This window comes from Melospiza georgiana, chromosome 1 (assembly GCF_028018845.1).
Source record: "Melospiza georgiana isolate bMelGeo1 chromosome 1, bMelGeo1.pri, whole genome shotgun sequence".
Lineage (NCBI taxonomy): Eukaryota > Metazoa > Chordata > Aves > Passeriformes > Passerellidae > Melospiza > Melospiza georgiana.
In genome coordinates this window covers 130,183,935-130,205,704 of record NC_080430.1, presented here as the reverse complement: position 1 = coordinate 130,205,704, position 21,770 = coordinate 130,183,935, and the positions used below count along the sequence as shown (strand labels likewise).

At 40.5% G+C, this 21,770-nt stretch overlaps 1 protein-coding gene across 43 annotated transcripts in view; it reads left to right on the top strand.

Annotated features, from left to right (window-relative positions):
- The first annotated feature begins 2,777 nt into the window (after positions 1-2,777).
- The window catches only part of RIMS2 (regulating synaptic membrane exocytosis 2), a 443,516-nt gene continuing 424,523 nt past the window's right edge, over positions 2,778-21,770 (top strand). For all 43 annotated transcript variants that reach the window (XM_058037275.1, XM_058037251.1, XM_058037219.1 and 40 more), the window contains exon 1: positions 2,778-3,042. In XM_058037275.1, coding sequence (XP_057893258.1) covers positions 2,873-3,042 — 170 coding nt within the window. In that variant the 5' untranslated portion in view covers positions 2,778-2,872. The remainder of the gene's footprint in view (positions 3,043-21,770) is intronic.

Genomic DNA, 21,770 nt, shown 5'->3' with positions numbered 1-21,770 from the left:
AAATGAAGCAGGCACTGTAAATCCAGAGAGTTCAAAGGTAAATATCCATTGGAAAGAATCTCAGCTGAATGAGGCAATGCACAGAAAACTGTAGTGATGTCTTGCAACAAGACTACAGCATGAATACTGCTTGTGTTTATGGTTGAGGCATGGCATTAAATATTTTTGAACCAACTGTGTAACCTGACTGGACTTTCAATTGGTCTGGTTCTTTGTAATCATTCTTAGAAGTGATTGACTGATTTCTCATGTTCCTCACTTCCCTAGGATAAAATGTATTTTTCAAAGGCTTCTCTACAGTTAATTCTTCCATTCAACATTCATAGATTGATAAAGAATGTACTATCTTTGGGAATCTGATGACACATGGCTCTAAATTTCCTCTTCTTTTTGATTTTGATGCCAGATTTATCTAGTGCCTGGAAGAAACCAGGAATTCGGTGAGAGCCAGCTGGCTGGAATCCAGCCTGAAAGGTGAAGGTGATGTGAACTGGAGGAGCAGAATGCTTTCAGGACTGAATGAAAAATTATACAGTTTATTTTACAAGGATATCTGATTAAATATAATATGCTCAGTGTCTTACACAATGGTTTATGGTTTTTACCATAGGGTCTATTATAAACAAGTTTACATCAAGAAATAGAACGGTCTCCTTTAGCTAAGGATGCCGTGACATTTCTTAGAAAAAATTAAAATTCAATTAATATATGTGCCTGATAATAGGTAGAGATAATTGTTAAGACCTGCTTTACCACAGCAAACGTCTCATGTCTTTCCAACAATCTGTTCCTCCAGAATTTGTTTCCACAAAGGAATGGTATTTTCACATGCAGGCAGAACTCTTTAGCTTGTGGACCTACATCCTAGAATTTGTGGAAATACAGCTAATGAGGACCACAATAGGTTCTGAAAGATTACTTTTCCTCCCATGTCTTTATACTTGGTTATAAATTGATGTCATGGCAGATAACAACACCAGCTCCAAGACTATATGATCTGGGATGAGATTTCAAACTGCTAAAATGAAACCTTTTAAAATCACTTTATTATTGCTGTATACACTTCCATGTTATCCAGCACTGATGTTATGTCTCATAAAGTGAGAGAATAGCAAGCAGAAATCTATTGTCTCTTACAGAGTAAAAACATACAGATTTGGATTAAATTGTTTCTTTGGCATTCTTGGATGGGGTATTTCCCATTTATTTGGTCTGAATGGCATTTTGGGTAGTGCAGGATGCTTTTTCCAGAAATTATTTCTTGCCACAAAATGACTGCTCAGGTGGGGGATTTATAGGTAGCAAAAGAGTTTTGAGAGGTTTATTTCACCACTACCTGGTGCCCGTGTGGGAGGAGGACTTTCTTCTCCAATCTTCTCTAATGGGTGTCACATTCTTGCTCTTCTGGGTTAGAGGAATCTATCCAGACAGAGGCAGTGGTAGATTTCACCAGCGTGGGGTGAAGGACACTCCAGCAGGACCTTATGTGGGCGATGGTGGAGCAGCAGGTCTGTTGGGCTGGATCCGCACGGCTGAACAGCGATGCTGTTCCCGGCTCGGGGGAACCGGAGGCCGGCCCGGCGCGCACCCCGCGTCGCCCTTGATGTTGCTCTGCGATTCTCTGCCCGATCTGCGGACCGTGCCGTGGGGCTACGAGGGGACGGGGATATGGGTGCTCTGCTGGCCTCCCGGGCGGCTCGCCCTCGCCTTTCCCTCTGCCTCCATTTCCTCCTCCCGGAGCTGGCGCTCCCCCCCCCCGCCAGATCCTCCTCCCTAGGGCTGCGTTCGGGGACCGGCCCGGCCGAGCGGGTGCCCCTCTCCGGCCTCCCTGCGGGCGGCAGGGGCGGCGGGAGCGGCGGGAGACGCGGGAGCGGCGGCCGCGCAGCGTCTCCCCGCCCTCCCCCTTGCCCCCCCGCGGCCGCCGGGCTCGGTCCTCCCAGCGCGTCGCCGGCGCCTTGGCTCCTCCTTGTCCTTCCTCGCGTGATTTTTATCGCGTCCATTTTTTGTGCGGGGATAAATAAATAAATAAGGGCAGCTGCCGCCCGCCGCCCCCCGCCGCCAGCCCGCGCGGCGCCGCTAGGGGCGGCAGCCGGGCCCCGCATCGCCCCGCGCCGCTCGGCTCAGGAGAGGGAGGCAGCGGGGCGATGCGGAGCCCCCTCCCGTGACTCCGGCTCTCCGCCATGCCATGGGTTAGGCGGACTCCATCCCGCAGCCGAGAGGGCACCAGCCAAGCGAGGCGGCGGCAGGAAGCGGCGCGGTCCGGCAGAGGAGCGGCGGGAGGCGGCGGCGGCGGGAGGCGAGCGCGGCGCCCCGCGGCCCCTTCCATGGACGGCGGCGAGGAATTATGAGCCGCGGCCGGCGGCCGGGACTGGCGCTCGCCCGCTGGGGCTTTCCCCGCTGCGCGCCCCGGGGCGCCGGGGCTCCGCTCTCGTACGGCGGCAGTCGCTGCCCCCGTCTCCTGACTTCCCGACGCTCGCTCCGTGCCCCCTCTCCCTGCCTGGCGCTCGGGGTTGGGATAATCTCGCTCGCACCCAAACCACAGCCCTCCCGCGGCTAATCCTGCCCTCTCCCCTCTCCCTCCCCACCCCGCCCCCGGCCCTTCCTCTGCTGCCCTCTCCCCTCCCCGCTCCCCCTGCTCGCCCCCCGGGGCCCCTCCGTCCCCGTTCTCCCGCTGCCGCCGGCGGCCCGGCGGGTGGGTGCGAGGTCGGGGCTGCCGGGCACCCCGCCCCTCCCCGGCGGGGCCGTCATTAGGCTGCCGGTTGATTACAGGGTATTGATTTGTATGTGCTTCTCCCGGCGCCGGCCGCTCCCGCTGGTGCTGCTGGAGTTCGGGCAGCGCTTCTCGTAGCGGCGGCGGCAGCTCCTACTAAACATGTCGGCTCCCGCCGGGCCCCGGAGCGGCCCCGCCGCTCCTCAGCCTCCTCCGGCCCCGCAGCCCGAGATGCCGGACCTCAGCCACCTCACGGAGGAAGAGCGGAAGATCATCCTGGCCGTCATGGACCGCCAGAAGAAGGAAGAGGAGAAGGAGCAATCCGTGCTCAAGTAAGGGCGGGCGCATCCCTTTCTCGTCCTCCCGGGCCCGGGGCCGCGAAAGTCTCTCCTCTGGCCCCGGGGGCGGCACGGCCAGGGCGGGAGAGAGGAGTCGGGCTGCCGGGGTCGGGCAGGGGTGCTCGGCGCCGGGCGAGTGTGGGGCACGGCGGGAGGGACCCGCGGGAGCGGCCAGGGACGCGGCAGCGCTCGGCGCCTGCCTTAGTCGCGCTCGGCGGGGCGGCTCCGGCTCCGCACGCCCCGGCGCCGGCGGGAACCGGGCGCCCAACATGGCCGCACAGGTGCCGTCCTCACCCGGCGTGTTCCATCGGGAGGACGCGGGTGGGTCGGGGCGGCGGTCGGCGCCGCCGGAGGGGGCGGACCGGCAGCATCGGGCCCGGTGCCGGGGGCGCGGCGGGCTCCGCGCTGGCGGCGGCGGCCCTGCCGGGCGGAGCGGCACCACCGGGGCCTGGGCTCCGGCCGCCCGGCTGGGTGGGTTTGCCACAGCCGCCATCTTCCCCCGACAACGTGTCTGCCGCCCGCCCCCGCCCCGCTGCTCTTTCCAAGCGTGAGCCCCGGCGCCGGGGAAAGCAGGACGCCTTCCGCCTGCCCGGCGCGGGCGTGAGGGCTGCCCTGGCCCCAGCACCGGCACCGGCAACGGGAGCTGTCCGGAGCGACCCGGCTCAGCATTTGGAGCTAGCTGTCCACAGTCCCCCTGCCCAGCTCAGCCCCGGGAGCTGTCCACTGCCACCCGGCCCGGCTCAGCACCGGCAGCTGTCCACAGTCCCCGGGCCCAGCTCAGCGCCGGGAGCTGTCCGCAGTCCCCCGGCCCAGCTCAGCCCCGGGAGCTGTCCACAGTCCCCCGGCCCAGCTCAGCCCCGGGAGCTGTCCGCAGTCCCCCGGCCCAGCTCAGCCCCGGGAGCTGTCCACTGCCACCCGGCCCGGCTCAGCACCGGCAGCTGTCCGCAGTCCCCCGGCCCGGCTCAGCCCCGGGAGCTGTCCACAGTCCCTGGGCCCAGCTCAGCCCCGGGAGCTGTCCACAGTCCCCGGGCCCAGCTCAGCCCCCGGGAGCTGTCCACAGCCACCCCGTTCTGCACCGGGAGTGTCCGGGCAGGAGCGCGGGGCCCGGGAAGCCCGAACTTTCCCCGTGCGCCGTGCCCCGTTCCCGGGGTGACGCCGGTCTCCTTGCAGGCCCGGGGGTCCCGCTGCCGTGCACGGCATGGGTCACGCCCTTCTCAGTCGGCTGGCAGACACTTGAGTAAAGTCGAGAAAACCGTTCTCCCTTAGTGATGGAGTAACCCTGCTGACTTCTAGTGGTTTAAAAATAAGCAAAGCTACCGCTGTCGTGGATGTGACTTTGATGAGTGTGGTGAAGCTGAAGCTCTAAGTTCTAAGCGGTTTTTTTTTGTACCAAAATTAGCGTTGTGTCTTGGACATGTTAATTGCAGCTGGTCTTTCACACTCAGCACCTGGAAGCTATCTTCTGGGCTTTAGTTGCTGACTTTGGAAGTCTGCTTCCAAGGTTCACTGCATCATACCAAAAACTTCGAATATCCTTTGTGTGACAGCTCCTAAATGTTGAGGAGATCTCCTAAAAACATTTCAAAGTCTGTTTAAAAAGGTTTTTTGTTGGATGAACATTCTGAAGCACGACAGTGTAATGTGAGCACTGGAAATAAAGTACCATACCTTCTTTTGTCACCACATCTTAGTCTCTTGCTCTACAGTTTGTTTGCTATTGAGATACTTTATTTTGAAACAATTTAGACTATTTTATTAAATTACATGCTATACCAAAACAAATGCAAATTTTTGTCTAAAATTTTTGCACTCTTAAAAATTATTAATAAAAATAGAAGTTCAAATTGGAAGCTGCAGGAATTCAAGGAATTAAGGTTTCATTTATTTTTATTAAATATATAATAATGGCATTAAAGTTTTAAAGAAGGCTCCTGTCAACTTTTGCTGTGGAGAGTATTATTTATGATCAAATGTGAAGTAAAACATCAGTACAATACTAGGATCAGCTTGAATGATTAAACTTGCAAATGAAGAATAAACTGTTCTCAAGTAATGGTAAGGTAAAACTAACTTAAGAAATGAAGCAGAATTCTTTTCATTTGTAATAGTGAGAATCTTGGAAGCAGACAATGGGCAAATAAAAGGTTTTATCATATCTTAGGATAAAATTTATGTAGGGTTTAGTTTCCCATTATGTCTCACTAAAAGTGTCCTCTTGAGTTCTGTGTAAGCTACGAGGGAGATGGTAAGGTGTAAAGTTTATACATAAAGGATAGCCTAAAGCAGTGCTATTAGGAAAATGCTGTTGTCAATGGAATTTGAATAGATGGACCACAATATTTTAGAGGGTAGTGAGAAGTGAGCTGGTGTCAGATGAATAACTCATCAGTTTCATTTTTCTTAAAATGAAGTGTCTCCTTGAGCCATCAGGTACATGTTTAATCTAAAAATATCTACAGATTTATCAAGCACACCCCTCCACCAAAGTCATACCAGCATATTTATGTAGACATTACTGAGTTTAATTCTCTTTAGAGATATTTTCCTTCTGAGAAAGAATAAAAAAACCCTCCCATGTTTATATGAATGAACTACTGTTATTGCATAGAGATAAATATAGAGCTAAATCCTGCAGTCTTTGTTCAAGTGTAATTCTCCTCGAAGGCAAGCTTCTTTTGAAGTGGAAGGTATTTTTGCCTCAGCAATAAAATTGTGTCATTTCATTCCATGGAGACATATAGCAGGATTAAAAAAATGCTGAAAACAAGAGTTGACATTTAGAGATATTAACACAAGAACTGTTCAAATGTTGAAGAAAGCAGCAAGCATGTATTCCCTCTATTTATTTTTAAATCATTTATGGTGATTGACTGTCAGTATGAATGGCTACTCCCTGGGCTCTACTTCCTTTCTCCATTCTGTTTGTATCTTGTGTTTTTCAAATTCTTATGCTGTTCCCATCACTGTGGTATTTGAGCATTTTCCAAAAGAGCATTAAGTAGTGTGACTCACATCTGTAATGTGGACTATTTATTCTTTTCCTTTCGCTCCCTGGGGTAAAGATGTGTGGATTTAAAATAGATACATAATTTCTCCTTATGCTTGTTTTACTCTTTTTGGGGAAGGGAAATACAGATGGTATTGAGTTGTAATCTGTAGCAACTAATAGTGATCTGGTCAGCATGAATTCTTGCCAGGATTTGATGGAACATGATGGCATGGAAAGCAGAAGCTTTCCAGATTTGCTCTGTCCTTTGGCCTGGTTTGGTCTGTGAAATACGCTGAGCCACAGTTGTGCACTGTGTTCCTGAGGTGGAGCTTCTGCTTTAAAAAGGATGGGTGGTAAACTCTGCTGCTTTGACTGTCTCTCTTCTGGAATTTTTGGGACCCTTGGAGTGCATTTTGAGTGTTATGGGCTAAGAAGTTGTCTTTTTGACAAGGTTATTGAATATATATTTTGCATAATATTTAATATGCATAATGTGTGACAGAGTGAATTTATGTCTGTACTCTGGGTGTAAGTCTTTGCTGTTTAAAGAGTATTTACATACTTTCAACTTTTTTCTTTGTGGATATTTTACTGTCTTGGATGGAGGATAGAATTTTTGATGATCACTTTTCCTTTAAATCATGCACATCCTTCCTCTTATAAAATCTGGTTTTATGTGTGTAAGCTTTTTAACAGATTTTAGACAGCACATTTCCTCCATACGGACTGACTTATGGGATCAGTCTTGTGCTTTTTTACTTTTAATTTGTACTTTATTTTTGTATCAAAGAACTGTGTTGAGAGAATGCACACAGGAATAAAAATAGATGTTAGGGTGCTGCCATTATTTATTAAGACTTCTGTTTCAGCCTGTGTGATGTGCATCTACACTTTCCTACTTGAAATATCACAAGTTTCCATCTCCTTTGCTGAGCAATTCTAAAGATAAAATGCTCTCCTCATAAAGTCAAACTCATAGCTCTGAAAAGACATGTATTTCAACTTTTCACAAGAGTCTGGCTCAGTAGTAGACAAATTTTCCCAAGAAAAAAATTTTTAATGAAATCATCCAACTTTTCATATATTTGCAAAGCATTACAGGTTTACTATGAGGTCCTGGTAAAAGATTTCTTTTAAAAGTGTGTGGCTTTGTCAGCTGATTTACCTAAGAAAGGTGGAAACATAGTGGGCTAGCTAGAGGATGGTGGCTCTCTGTGAGCCACCACTGTCAAGCCCAGAGTGAACTTTAGGAAGGCACAACTGACTGCAGGCTCAGTTACTGTGGCAGGGGTTGCACAGATGTGATAAAAATGGGGTAGCTACACTGAATGAAACAAAACCTCTGACAAACACAACCAAGGAAGCTGGGCTTTGTGAGCTCTGTATGACACTGAGTGAGTGAGGTGTGGGGCAGCATGCTCACCTGGGGAAGAGGAAGCAATAAGTTGATGGCCATGACTCACAGAAGTGTAAATATCAGACTCACAAAGCTATTGTACTATTTTATAAATAATTATCCTACTTTATAAATATTCAGCTCTGATTTACACTGTCTTAAAAGCATTGTATGTTTTGGATTTGGATTTCAGGGCTGGAAAGAAGATATATGTGGTGATTATTGATTTTGCTTTTGGAAAATGGAGATATGTATAGGAATTCCTAAAGTTTCTAGAGTAAAAGGCAAAAAGATTTGCTTTTGACTAAAAAGTAAACTAGGACTTCAGGCAATGTTAGTTATGTTATGCTCCCATAATTTTGCACCACATTTTGTCTGAATTCGGAGTGCTGATTAGAACAGTTCATTGCTACACCACTTATAATTTTGCTCTTGTTTCTGTGTATTATAAAATCAAATATGGTCCAAATGACATTAAAAGTTATAACTTTATGCAGTATAAAATAAGTGATAGTGAAAGTTACACAAATATATATATATATATATATATATATATATATATATATATATATATATATATATATATATATATGTAGTTGAGGAGGATACTTGCCCTCTTTCCTGCCCTGCCAGGTCCTCTTCTCTTCCAACCACCTTATTCTGCTCTCTTGTAATATTCTTTATAGTCTCCCCTTTCTTCTGTTTTAATAATTTGTGCTGCTTTTTGGGCCTCTCTCAAAGTTGTCATTGTTCCTTGCTCTTCACTCTTATCACATGCTTAGACTGATGACAGATTTTATACTGTAGATAATACTTGTCAGCTTGTTATGGCTTGTACCATTTGCTCTTCAAGAAGACTCAGTGTTTACAATTGTTCTCTAAAGAACCTAACTCACTTTTAGACACTGTCTACAAGTGATTAAAGTAGTACTTCCTCTTAGTGACTAAGCAGAATTTATTTGGAGATTATACAGTGTGCCAGTTACACTAATTATTTGGCTTGATAAATTTTATGTTGAGTAAAGTTTTAGAAGACTGCAATAGTGCTGACATTCCCACATTCAGGAAGTACAAGGAGGATCAGTTGGATGTAGAAAGGCTTGACATCATATGGGGCTGAGAAATAGTCTAACAGATACAGGATTTAGTTAAAAAAAAAAACCCAAAATATACATTCATTGCCAGATAGTATGTGCTTTCTGCAGTCTTGTCAAATTAATATATTTTTGCACTTTTTTTGAAAAAAAAAGAGAAAAAACATTTAATTTTACATCTGAAAGAGAGGAGTGAAGATCATAATTTTAAGGTGCTAGGACTGTATCCTAGAAAGCAGTGACTGGGTGAAATGCAGTGGTCTCTGGAGGTGAGTTTAGGAGACTGAGTGGTCCATTCTGGATTTTGTCCACATCTCTGCATCTCAGCATCTCTGAGCTGGGTAACATTTAAATAACTGAGAATGTCAAATAATTGATTTTTCCATTGAAACAATGGCTAATTAGTGTATATATTGTAAGTGTCAAAATACACAGAAGTTATTGGTTACTGCAGAACTGGTGTAAAATGTGGTTTTACCCTGCCAGTGAAGTTTTAAAATACTTGCAACATATTTAAAGTTCATAATAAGGAGGAAAAAGTAAACTGATAGTTTGAACTTGCAATTTTAATCCAGTGGAATGGGATTTTCTTCAGCTTAATGCCACCCCTCACCCTTTTGCTTTAGTGGCTTCCTTCGAGTTTTGTTGTCATATTTACAGTCAGTCAGAATGCTAGGGCAGTTTCTAAGACCATTAGACCATCTTTTTCCAAGAAGGATTATTTTGGTATGATCTTTCCTTTTCCCCCAATGTCTTCACTGATGATGCATTTTGACAGAAACTGGGGGAGATAAAATCCCTAGAACACATTCAGTGAACACATTATGATCTCATCTATTCCTGTTTTACTGCAACAGGCATTATGCATTAACAATGAGCTTTGAGGTGAGGATGATTTTTTAAGTTAAGTTTAGAGCACAAGGGCTGTTTTAATAATATGTTTTACTATATCAAAATTATTTGCTACAATTTACCTTAGACAACCTTATCTCTCTAGGAGCGGCCAAGTCTTAGTTTTAATTTAAACTCATAAGCAGGAAGAATCTCTTGAAATACTAGTTTTCTACAAATGGCATTTAAAAGCAGTTGTTGTTCAGGCAAAGTTATTCATATAATAAATCTGAAGTTCATATTGACCTATATTGTTTTCAATGCTTACTGAGTTTAGATCTCTTTTGCAGGACTACATGGTGTAACAGGAGGAGCTGTTACACCCTTGAAGTAACTCAGTTGATGGTTTGTTATAATTTATTAATAAAAACAGTTTACACCAAATCTGGTAGTGCATTTGTAAACTCAGTAAACCCCAACAACTTCATCTCAGGAGCTATTTGTACTTCTGGTGATTCAGAAGCTGGCATGACCATCTCTCAAGGCAGAAGATTCTGACACTTATTTATATAAAGTAGTGATTTGCAATTGTGAGACCCCACCTAACCAGTGAAATAAATAGCTTTCCTGGCCGAGGCAAGGGCACATAGCAGACAATGCACTGAATTCAGTTGCAAAATCAGTGCTGTGCTCAACAGCTGCTTCTGCATGATATCCTGTGGTGGCTGTGTCCTCATGTAGTTTTTCCAGGCTATGGTCTTGAAGCTGTGAAGATGTCAGTAAGGACTGACACTGTAAGAGTTAATATGGCAAACAGTAAGAGATTGTGTAGGGGAATAGCAGAGCATATAAGAAGTAAATGCATGTAATTTTTGGATAGTAAGAGTTCAAAGCAATTTCTGCTGGTTTATGTCATTGAAAGTGGCAGACAGTGTTTTTATAGTCTTGAGTTTAAACAGTACATGCTTGCAGAGTGATCTCAGTTGCATTTTGATAAAGAAATCAAACTCATGCATTTTGATAGAGGAAAAGTAATAGTCATAATAGTTGACTTTATGTATCTGTATCTTTAGGAGTTTCTAAGTTTTGATGTGAGGCCATAAATAATATCTTTGATTTAAACTTTAAACTTTTTATTAAAAATATAGTGAGATATCCTTTTTATTAAAAATATAGTGAGTTTGTTCTAGCAGCAGTTAGCAAGAGTTGAACTCGTGTTTCAAACAAGTCTGAGTGCTTCTATTTTGAAAATTCATAAGAAAATCTTTAAACTTTAAATAACATATGAAGCCTATTATTTTCTTTGTTTACTGTCTCTATGGGGTTGGTTCTTTCTTCTTCTTTCATATGAGGTTGCTTAAATACTACCTGATGACCTATTCTTTATTTGACATTAATATTTTTAAGGTGAATCATTTCTTATAGCAAATATAATATTATATTTGTACTCAGAATATTTAACAGGTCATAACATCACTAGGTGTTCAATATAACGTGGCATTTTGGTTCTGTGTATTTTTGAGGGCAGACTTACTTTGGAATGTGTACTATCTTAAGCATACAAAGGACATAAAAATTTTTCACATTTAAATAAAATTGTGAGTTAGAAGAAGTTAACCTGTTTTGGAAAATGGTTTACAACCATCTTTTGTATAACTTTTCAGAAATGTGTACTCCAATGTATTATCAAGAAATTCTTTTCCATATAGTGTTTATCTAACTCTTGGTGCATTTATACATTTTTCTGATTACAGAAAAGAGGAGTGAGAGGAAGTGATTTTAAAGCTGTTTAAAGCCCAGAGAACACATGGAATAATAGAAAACATAGCTGGTTGTGACCTCAACAGACCATCCAGTTCATCCTTTGCCTCAAGGCATGACCGGCTCTCAAGACAGAAGTTTCTGACACTTATTTGCATAAAGTAGTGATTTGCAAATGTGAGACCCCACCTAACCAGTGACATAAATAGCTTTCCTGGCCGAGGCAAGGGCACATAGCAGACAATGCACTGAATTCAAGCTAAGCATCTCTGCAAGTGCTGTGTTGCCTATGTAGCAGAAAGTGAAGAGTGGGCCAAGCAGATCTTAGGGTAAAGCTCTTCTATACAGTACAAAAATTTTACATTTTTCAAATGATAGATTACTACTGAAAGGTGTGAGAAGAATGACTACACTACCTACTCAACCAGGGATAGAGGTTTCTTGAATTCCCTAGATAATTTGTCTCAGTTACTCAAAGTCCTTATCCTTACCACTAGAATTTCCCCGCTACTGTTAAACCTAAATCTCTTTCCTGCCATTTGCTGCTTGCTCTGTCCACAATGGGAGTGTAATGCAGTCTGTTATTTTTCTGTTTGCAGCAACCCTTTATGTATTTCATAAATGTGATAATATCTCCTCCTGTGTATTTTCATCGCTCCTTTCTGTGGATTCAACAAGTCATATGTTCTAGACTGCTGACCATTCTTGCTGCTAGTCTTTATATATAATTTTTGACTGATTTTTTTTAAAATACAGTGTCCAAACCTAGACGCATATTCCAAAAGTATGGGGAGAGCATGATGATAAAACTGTCTTGCATGGAACTCTTTCCTCATATAGACAATGTCACATGTGTTTGGGCTTTTTGTTGTGGTACAGCACTTATGGATTCATGGTCAGCTTGTGATCTACTATCCTTTCACCATGCTTTTTTGCAGAGCTCTTGTTGAATCAGTCATTCCTCATTTAGTATTTTGAATTTGATTACCTCAGCTATGCAGTGTTTGTCTTTAGTGCCATTGAGTTGTATTCTGTCTATATCAGATGCCTCTTATGAATTTTGCATTCCATTTGCTTAAATAAAATGCACAACAGCCCTTGGAGCAGGAATGAGGACTTGCCTCTGGAGAGAGAGTATCCTACTCACAGAGATATTTGACTTCCTCTTGGCTGTCCATTCTCACTCCTGACTGCATGTTTGTATGCCTTCACTGTTAGGATGCAGAATAAACTTTTCCAGAACCCATAACTGGTTCAGCTGGGAAGTGAGAGCTGTGTTCAAATCTATTCCTGATAAAGGAGGTCTTTCACCAACTTGGAAATACACAAATGCTATATTATTTTGAGGGAAACAGTTGCATCTGCTGCCATATTTATTCAGTAGGTGCAAGATGTTGGTTGACTTACAAAAAATTTGACAAAAATTTGAGGTCCCAAAAGTACATAATTATTAGGGGTCTAATGAAGATAATAAGATGGATAATGGAAGTGATTGTCCATACTCCCGATTGAAAAAATCTACTCACACCATTCTACATACCGAGGAGTTCTTACAGGGGAGAACCACCATGGGCATCAAAATAAATCTATCATGAGGTGTGAGTCCCCACAAAATCAGACTTCTTTAACTTCAGCATGCATAGAACTGTTCAGCTAATGAACATCATTGCCTCAGTTTTGATATCTTTTTAATTTCCACACTACATTGTTTAAAGCTTGGATTACATTATTTGAGTCCAGAAATTCTTTGGGATTCTTCTGACCAGATCTGAATACCTACAGAGGGAGACATCCATTTCTGAAATCACTTAGGTTCAATTTGAAGCAAATGGAAATAAAGAGGTGCCTTTAGGATGTGATCCATCTCATCTTAAATTAGACATTTCAAATGGGCCAGATGAATTGCAGAGCCTATTTCTGGCTGTGGGCTTAAAAATAAGATAGAGTGAATATGTCAGATGTAGAGGTCTATCTCACAGACTTCTGGAGCTAGGTCAGTTAAGTCTGCCTTGCAGAGTTCTGCCTTTGAGAGTAACTCTTCATCATATATTTGGTCTTGTAAGAATGCCATGGACACTTTGCCAGCTGACACTGATGTTTATGGTTCCCTAGAAGCTGTTTGTGAATCTGCATATTTTGCTTATATTTCTATCAATTATTAATTAGGATATGCTCATTTATCTATAACTTTACTATTTGAGACTCACTGCTGGGAACCTGAGTATGCTTCCCTTCTAGTCCCTGGTTATTCTTAGGATTTTGTAAATTTTTATACTGAATTCAGAAAGCCTTTGAAGAATGAGATCTATAAGAAGACCTTGGAATATAAAATCTTTCCAGCATGTGGGATTAAGCATGCCCATCATCAAAAGAACATTGCAAAGAAAACCTTCCAATGCCATTCCCCAATAAGACTTACTAACAGATATTTTGAGGTAGAATCTCATAGATTAAGCTAGTCAGATTGCTAGATGGGAAGTCACAAACAGGATTTGTCTACTACTTGTAGGATTAAAACAATGTAACATTAAGACCCAAAGAAAGCTCTATAAACTCAGTTTGACAGTTTCTTTCCTTAAGTCACACACCATCTCTCTTTTGCTATGTATTGTTTTAATGGGATTTGTTTAGCTACTGTGTATTTACAAGCTGATAAGTCTCTTTTGATGGTAGGGTGTTAAAAACATACTGTTGTCCTGCTATGCATTCTGAATTCAGCATTTACTTTCTTTGGAAATCTTGATAAGCAGGTATCTATGGAATATGTTGTATGCTGTTTAAATCAAACATATTTTTGCTGAATCAGGCCCTAAGACAGTTTGGGAGCATGAGTTTTGATTCAGCATGCTTTCATTAATTTGGCTAGTCATTGTGATTATGATTCATTTCATTCTGTGTAACCGACTGCTGCACAGTAAGTGACAGCTGAACTATGTATTATCCAACAGCTAGAAAAATAACATCACTGTCACTTCTAGAAGGCTGAGGATTATGCTTTTATCAAACATATTTTTTACTAAAATTAAAATGCTTCAGGAAAATATAATATTTTTTTCAAACTACTTGTAACATTGCAGTAATGAAATGATGAAATAGCATAGCAAACACTATGAATTTAAAATTAAGAATTTAATTTTATTCTATGGATAGAATGAAGCAGCTTTTTCTGGTTTTTATTAATGTATTAGCTTTTTGGATTGGTAGTAAAGTTATTCCTGTTGATATTTTGGTGACAGTCTGATTTACATATAAGTAGTAAATCGGATGGGCTAAGTTTAAGTGAATGGTAGATATTTCTGAAGTGTTGATATTACTTCCATGCTAATACATACTACATCAGAAGACATTTCAAGTGAAGCAGTAATTCTAATTTCTTTGTGGAACTTTACCAAAGATTCCACCAGATTTTAAAGTTAAGCAAAATCCCAATATGATTGAAAGAAAACTGTATTTTTACCTAGTATCCATATTTCTCTTTAAAAACTGTGGCTTCCAAGTTTGAAAATATGTATAAAAAATCCAGATCTATTTTTTTTCCTGCTCTGTTTATGGTTCATCTGAAAAATTGGTGTAGAGGATGCTCTGAAGGCACTGGGCCAAGAAAAGGTGCTTTCAGGGTAGAGTACAGAGTATTTGAAAGCCTTGAATTCTGTCTGCTTGATATATGAAAATGCAGGTGGCCAAAGCTGAATGAAATTGCATGTGCTATAGCTGAGCACTAATGTACATTTATGTATTTTGAATTTATTTAGACAAGGCGGAAGATAAGTGTTTTTCGCTACTGTGTAGAGTTTACATGAGCTTGTCTTCTGCAGAATTTGCAGAGTGTTCTTGTCTAAAATTTGGTCTGAGTTATATATTCCCAAGCTTTCTATCACACAGATATTCTCATGTATAGAAGAAGGTTTTGTTTGGAGAAAGACAGAATAAACATTTAGTTACATTTTTAACTTTTAGTATTTGTTCTGCACAAAGAAGAGTGATAAAAAGGATAGAATTGGTCAATGATAACACTGTGTCCTAACTTAATGTCTCAACATAAATAACTATTGCTTAATTAAGTAAGACCAGTTAGTTACAAGTAAGAAGTTTGTTTATTAAAAGGAATATGGGTTAAAGTAGTGCCTTTGTTTAGATTTATAATTTTTCCTAATAAAACTTCAATAATCAAAAATCATTCACTGAATCTGGAGTTTCACTATGGAAATTAAGTCATAATTCAATAGGTATTGATCATGTGGTCATTATAATAAGTAAAAGCACTGATGTATATTTTTTCTTGTTATTATTAAAATAATTAATTATATGCTCCTAATTTTATTTTTAGGTTAAATAAGAAAGAGCAATTTAGAATTGGTAACATATTTTGTCACTCTTCATAGCCACAAGGTTTTTCTTTGATAAGGGCTTAGGAGCGTTCTATTATAGTAATCCACAAAAAATTTGTATTTCAAAGGGACTGCTGGTCCTAACATGAATAAGACTAAACATGATGACCTATTTTAAAACAGCTCTTGCCTGCCATTGAAACTGCTGGATTTTCAGTAAAGCTGCCCAAAAGAAAGATGTTGGTTTGTGTTAAAAGAGGGAAATTGCCATTAAAAATCTTCTATCTTGGACATAAGTATATTTTATTTAGTTCCTGAATGGTATTAGGATGTGGAAGGAAGTTTAAATTCTACAGTGCCTTCTACTACTTGGTATGTTTGGACATTGTTAATATCTTTTTAGGGACTGTTTGAACATCTGCGTAATAGTTTTTCTAATTACATCACCGAAATGTATTCTACCCTTAGTTTCAGTTTAATATAAAGATTTTCTTCAAAAATTTTCTCAGTATGTGAAACAAAGGAAGGAAAGGAGTTATTGAACTGATGCTCACCAAGCCAACTATTCTTTGCCTTTTAATTCATAATTAAGTTTATATTGCTATAATAAATGGAAACTTGAGTCATAACTAAAAATGGTATCACTTCTTCTGGTGTGAAGGAAGCATTTGTGCTGCATTGACATGTCCAGGTGTTGGGGTGGAGCTGCAGGGGTTGCAAAAGGCACCAAGACCTGCCCTCATGTCAGAAAAAATTAGTTTCTGCCAGCTCCAAATGGATCTGTCACTGGCTGTATTGTCCATTAGTGACACTGCTGGACAGTCATACATTAACTCTGTGGATAATGTGTAAGAGAAGATAAAGAATCCAGCGCAACAGCTGTGAGAGAGAGAGAGTGAGAAGAATATGGGAGAAACAGCCCTGAAGGTGCCAAAGTCAGTGAGGAAGGAGAGGCAGGAGGTGCCTCCAGGCACCAGAGCAGAGATTGCCCTGCAGCCCAAGGTCAAGATCACGGTGAGGCAGATGTGCCCCTGTGGGGGACCTCGTGCCAGGGCAGGAGGATGCACCTTGTATGAGGCTGGGACATCATGGAGAGCCCACTCTGGAGCAGGCTCCTGGCAGGTACTGCAGCCTGTGGAGAGAGGCACCCACACTGAAGTAGGTTTTTGGGCAAGACTTCTGATTCTCCAGGGGCCCCAAGCTGGAGCAGATGTTCCTGAAGGACTATGCCCTGTGGAAGAGACCTGGAGCAGTTCTTGAAGAACTGTAGGCTGTGAGAAGGACCATGTTGGAGCAGTTCAGTAAGGACTGTATCCCATGGGAAGGACTCCATGTTGGAGCAGGGGACAAGTATGAGGGAAAAGGAGTCACAGAGATGAAGAACTCTCAACTGACCACAATGTCCCTGCCCCCTCCACCTGCACTGCTCCACGTGGAGGTAGAAGATTCATAAGTGAAGCTGAGCCTGAAAAGAAGGAAGAGGTAGGGGGGGAAGCTGTTACTAGATTTTTTATTTTCACTGTCCTACCCTGTTATTAAGTGACAATAACTTGAATTAATCTTCCAAAATTGGAGTCTGGTAACTGGTGAGTGGTCTCTCTGTCTTTATCTTGACCTATGAGCTTTTCCATTATATTTTCTGCCCTGTCCTGCTGAGGAAAGGGAATGAAAGAATAGCTTGTTGGGTGTCTGGCAGCCATCCAAGGTTAATCCACCACAATATTTATTTAGCAATTTTATTTGCAAAGTCTAACTTGAGCATAGATGATACTACTCTTCCTGGGTCCCTGTGGAATCAATACAGTATGAAAAAGAGAGGCTTCTCTAGAAGGCAGATCTGAGAGGCTAAATTGAGCTCCAGAGCCCCAGGCAATTCCGTGCTGTCAGTGCAGCACCCGCGGCTCCATTGCCAGCCCAGCTGCTCCTTCCTGCCTCCATGGCACCATCATGGCCCTGGTGCAAGTATCTGTTGAGCTGCCTAGTGAAACTATTTCAGGGAGGTTAAACTAATGAAAAAATATTTTCCCCTTTCGTCACTTTGGCAGAGCATCTTTTTAAGTTACAGAAAGGAACTCATCTGATTTACTGTACAGTCCTACAAAATGCTGAGATAGCACAGCTGAGGGGCTGAGAGAGATTAGCTGCAGTACTTTTGGAGTCTCTGAGAGCAATGGAATTATTCCACCACTATTTCCACAGTCTGCAAAGACTGGTTATGTGGCTGTCATTGAGAAAACCAGTGGATAAACATGTACAAACTAAGTTTTGATTTTGAAGTTGCTGTGTAAGGTCTGTGAATCAATGCCACCAAAATTATTGTTGAAAAAATTTTTGGTGAAGAAAACAAAATGTTCATAAAATTTTTCTGCTGAATAACTGGAGTTGGAAAGTCATTAATGTTGTTACTTTAGATAGAACTAGGTTTTGTATCTTCATATTAAACAGCAGGTTTTCTTCTTTAACACTTTTAAATCTATGATTTTCAGGCATAAGTTAGTTCAGCACTTAGGAAAAAGAAACAAAGGCGAGATAAAATACTTCAGATGACTCAGGTTAAGCTGTTGCATTTTCCAATATGATCTGGGACATAAATAATGAAAGATATGTAGCAAAGGCCATAATTTTAATTGCTGCACACATGCACACTAGTATTTTCACAGGTGACTGGGCAGTCTTTTTGTTGTGTAAAATGGGAGAGCTGCTTCACCCCTAGTATTTCAGATTATATATGGGAAGATCTTCTGATCATTTAAACTGTGTGATGGCATTGGCTCTAAGTTTGCAATTTACTTGAAATATAGGTTGCATCAATATTTTTAAAAAGAGGACACAAATAGTTTTTGTTCTAATTTAATCTGTTACTGAAACATAATTTTAAATAGAGATCTTGTAGATTACAAAAATTATGATTGACTTTAAATATGCTAGGGTCATGAATTCATTAATTACTGAATGTTTTTAAGATTACTTAGAGAAATACAAGGTGTGAACTTACCAGTGCTGTCTATGCCGACACATAAGATAACGATAGACCTTGCATCAAAGCATTTAATTTTTTTTATAATCGCAATAAAAGTAATTGATTCTCCTAAGCTGCAGGCTTGCAGACTTACTTGTGCATTTGAGATGTAGCCTCATTGGCTTAATTGAATTTAAAAAAATGTCTGAGAAATGTAGCAATTAAAAATATTGCCATGCTAGTTGCAATTTTCTGAATGCCTACCTAGCATTCTTATTTTTAAGCAATGCTATATTTAGAAGGACATTTCATTCTTTCAGAAGAGAAATGAATCTATCAGAACTAGGACTATTATGTAGGAATATTAAATATTCACATATTTTGTACTACTTGGTTGCTAATATTAGCCCAGTATTCATAAGGATCTACATTCTACTATTGGTTAGAATTTTTTTTCTCTTGGATTGCTGGAACTTTCATCTTTGATCTGCATTGTATTAAAAAATAAAACAGCTGTCCCCTTTCTTATGTCTCCCCTCCAGAGTCCTGGTAAAAATTACTACAAAAGCAATATTTTAACATGTTAACATGTGTAATATCCCCAGATGACTGTGATGGTCCTCCTTTCATAATCAAAGCCCACTCTTCTGGAAAGATTTGCTGCCCCCACATCTGAATAAATTATACATTTAAAAAAGGTCATATTCATTCAGAAGCCAGTAATTTTACTACAACTTTGTTTAGAGCTTATTCCTATGAATGTCAGATACACATTTCCGGAGGATATAGTGAGCTTTTTCCTTCTCACAGGTTAATATTTGGACTGTTCCAGTGGCTGGTTAAAAATTTCCAGAGTCTAACTGTACGGTGACTCCATTACTGGTTTGTAGTACTGGTGCCTAGAATGTGTGTGTTAGTGTAAAGTGAAATACCAACAGGTCTTTCCTCCTAATGCTATATGTAAAGAAGGAGCACTTATATCGGATGTTTCTCTCTCTAAAAAACGAGAATAGAACATCTATAGAGATCTAGCTGTGATGATAATGGGATTATTCTGAAAAATGAAAGATATTGTGAAAGAAATGTATATGTTTAACAAGATTTTTTTCTACAGAAGAAGTTATATATTTCTTCCAATGCTCCAAATAAGTTTTAAATACAGTAAATTCTAGTTTAATATTTTTATTTGACTTTCATTTAAGTTATACAAGATAGGATTTCCAAATTTTTTAATTTAAAATCCATTTTGTATGTAGAAGAATTCTGGGAGATGACCATTTAAGTCTGTCAGTACTTTGTATTTTAATACACTTATTTAAAGTTGTTTACTTCCTCCAACTCATTTTATAGAGATATAGTGAAGCTTGTAAGAAAATATTTGGTTTAGACCCTCTCACTGGCAAGTAAAACACTTCATGGCTTTCTTGTTTTGCTTTCCTGAAAATTTTGTTTCCATAATGAAACAATAGAGCTGAATTTTGGTTTAACTTGAATTCTTTTATTCTGTTAGAAGTCTACTAATGTCATTAGATCACTTCTGATTTAATCTTATTGTGAAAGAAAAGAAATTACACCCATCATTTCTCATCATTTATGTCAAAACCTATAAGGGCCAGGTGGGAGTGAGAGACTGCAGACCACCTTGCTCCAGCCCTGTAGAATTTAAGCCATGAATTTGTACTTCCTGAACTGTCTTTGCTGCCTGAGGAAGAGTGAAGAGAACAGCAATCTGAAGTGAGGTGTAGTGCCCATGCTGGTGAAATCTTGAAACAAATGAAAACACAATCTGTCACACTGGAATTGTATTCTTTGGTTTTGTAAGATTTTTTGCCTTCTTACTTGATAAAAAGGATACTTATTTCATTTTCATATTCACTGTACAGGCTTCGAAGTTTCCTGTTAGTAAATTAACAGTAAATTAAATTAACAGTAAATTAAACAGTAAATTAACATTTACTGTTACCATTGCTGGAGCAGGAGGTGCATGTAGTGAAAGCATGGATTGTAGACTGACTCCTAATATTTTGCAGATGTCTTTAGTTTTCTTACACAGTAAGGTGTTTTCTGGTAATTTCTGTTAAGATTGATATTATTTCCCGTTCTAAGAAGTGGATAAACATCATAATATCTAGTGTTCTGCCGAATGTAGATAAATAGATAAAATATGTGAATATTCATATGATAATACAATTTTATTATATAAATTTATATGTAAATATTTGTATGAGAAATATAAAATAGATAAAATGAAAATTGAGCCACCTTGTCCAGAAATAACCTAGCAAGAGTAAAATTACAGTTATCCATTATAACTGTTGAAATTCATCCAGCTATCCACTGTACCTGTAAAAAGTGAAGACATTAGCAAGCCTTGTAGTATCAGGGCTCAGTGGTTTTCACTGTTGGTTCTAGAGCATGCTGCTTTATTTTTTTTAGACTTAATTACTTGATTAACCTCATACATCTTTGACTACTCTGCTGCCTCTGGATATTTTTGTGTAACATTAATTTGTGCAATACACACAGTATGAAGGTTCAGAATTTAATAAACTGAAATTAGTGTGTGTTTCACAAAATGATAAAGCTTTAGGTTAAAGTTCAAGAATAATCACATGTGTAGCAAGTATTCTGCTTACAGTAATAGAAAGTGAAGGAGCTGAAGGAAATTGCAAATTGATATTTTCACTTATGACATCAGCTTTTATGTAGATACAGCTTTAGGTTTTTGTTTGTTTACAGTAGATAAAGGGAGGACAGTAGGGCTTTCAGTGGTTCTTGTCTCTCTACAGTTAGCTCACCTTTAAGAGCACACACACAATTTGAGTTACATGAATCAATTTTTATACAAATATTTCTGGAAATAAAAAAATATTTGAAGAACATTTCTGATTTAAAGCTAAAAGAATGTAATTTCAATAATAAAGTGCAAAGTAGAAGTTATGAATGCACTTGACTATTACTAAAAATCTGAAATATCCTCTGTATGTTTGTTCACATAATTTTAATAACAAACTACAGCTATTTTTGAAAAATAAACAATAGCTACTCAGTATCCTTTGGGGTCTCATTAAGAAAATCTTTCTGATCCAAAGTTTTTTACTTTACCTTTTAAAATGTCTTAACACTATTTTATCTGTAGTAGACAATATGTAAATATAGCTGTTGTATTGCCTAGAATGATCTTTGTACCTACAGCTTTCTATTAGCTCTTTTTGGTGGAAAATCCCTATATTTCTCTTACCAAAGAAATGGGTGCTAACAAAATTAACTGCTGTCCTGATAAATTTATCCAGTTTTGTCAAGTAAGCATCAAAGTAACAATATCCTAAAAGGGCCTATTTATTAAATGTTATTTCTAAGAGCT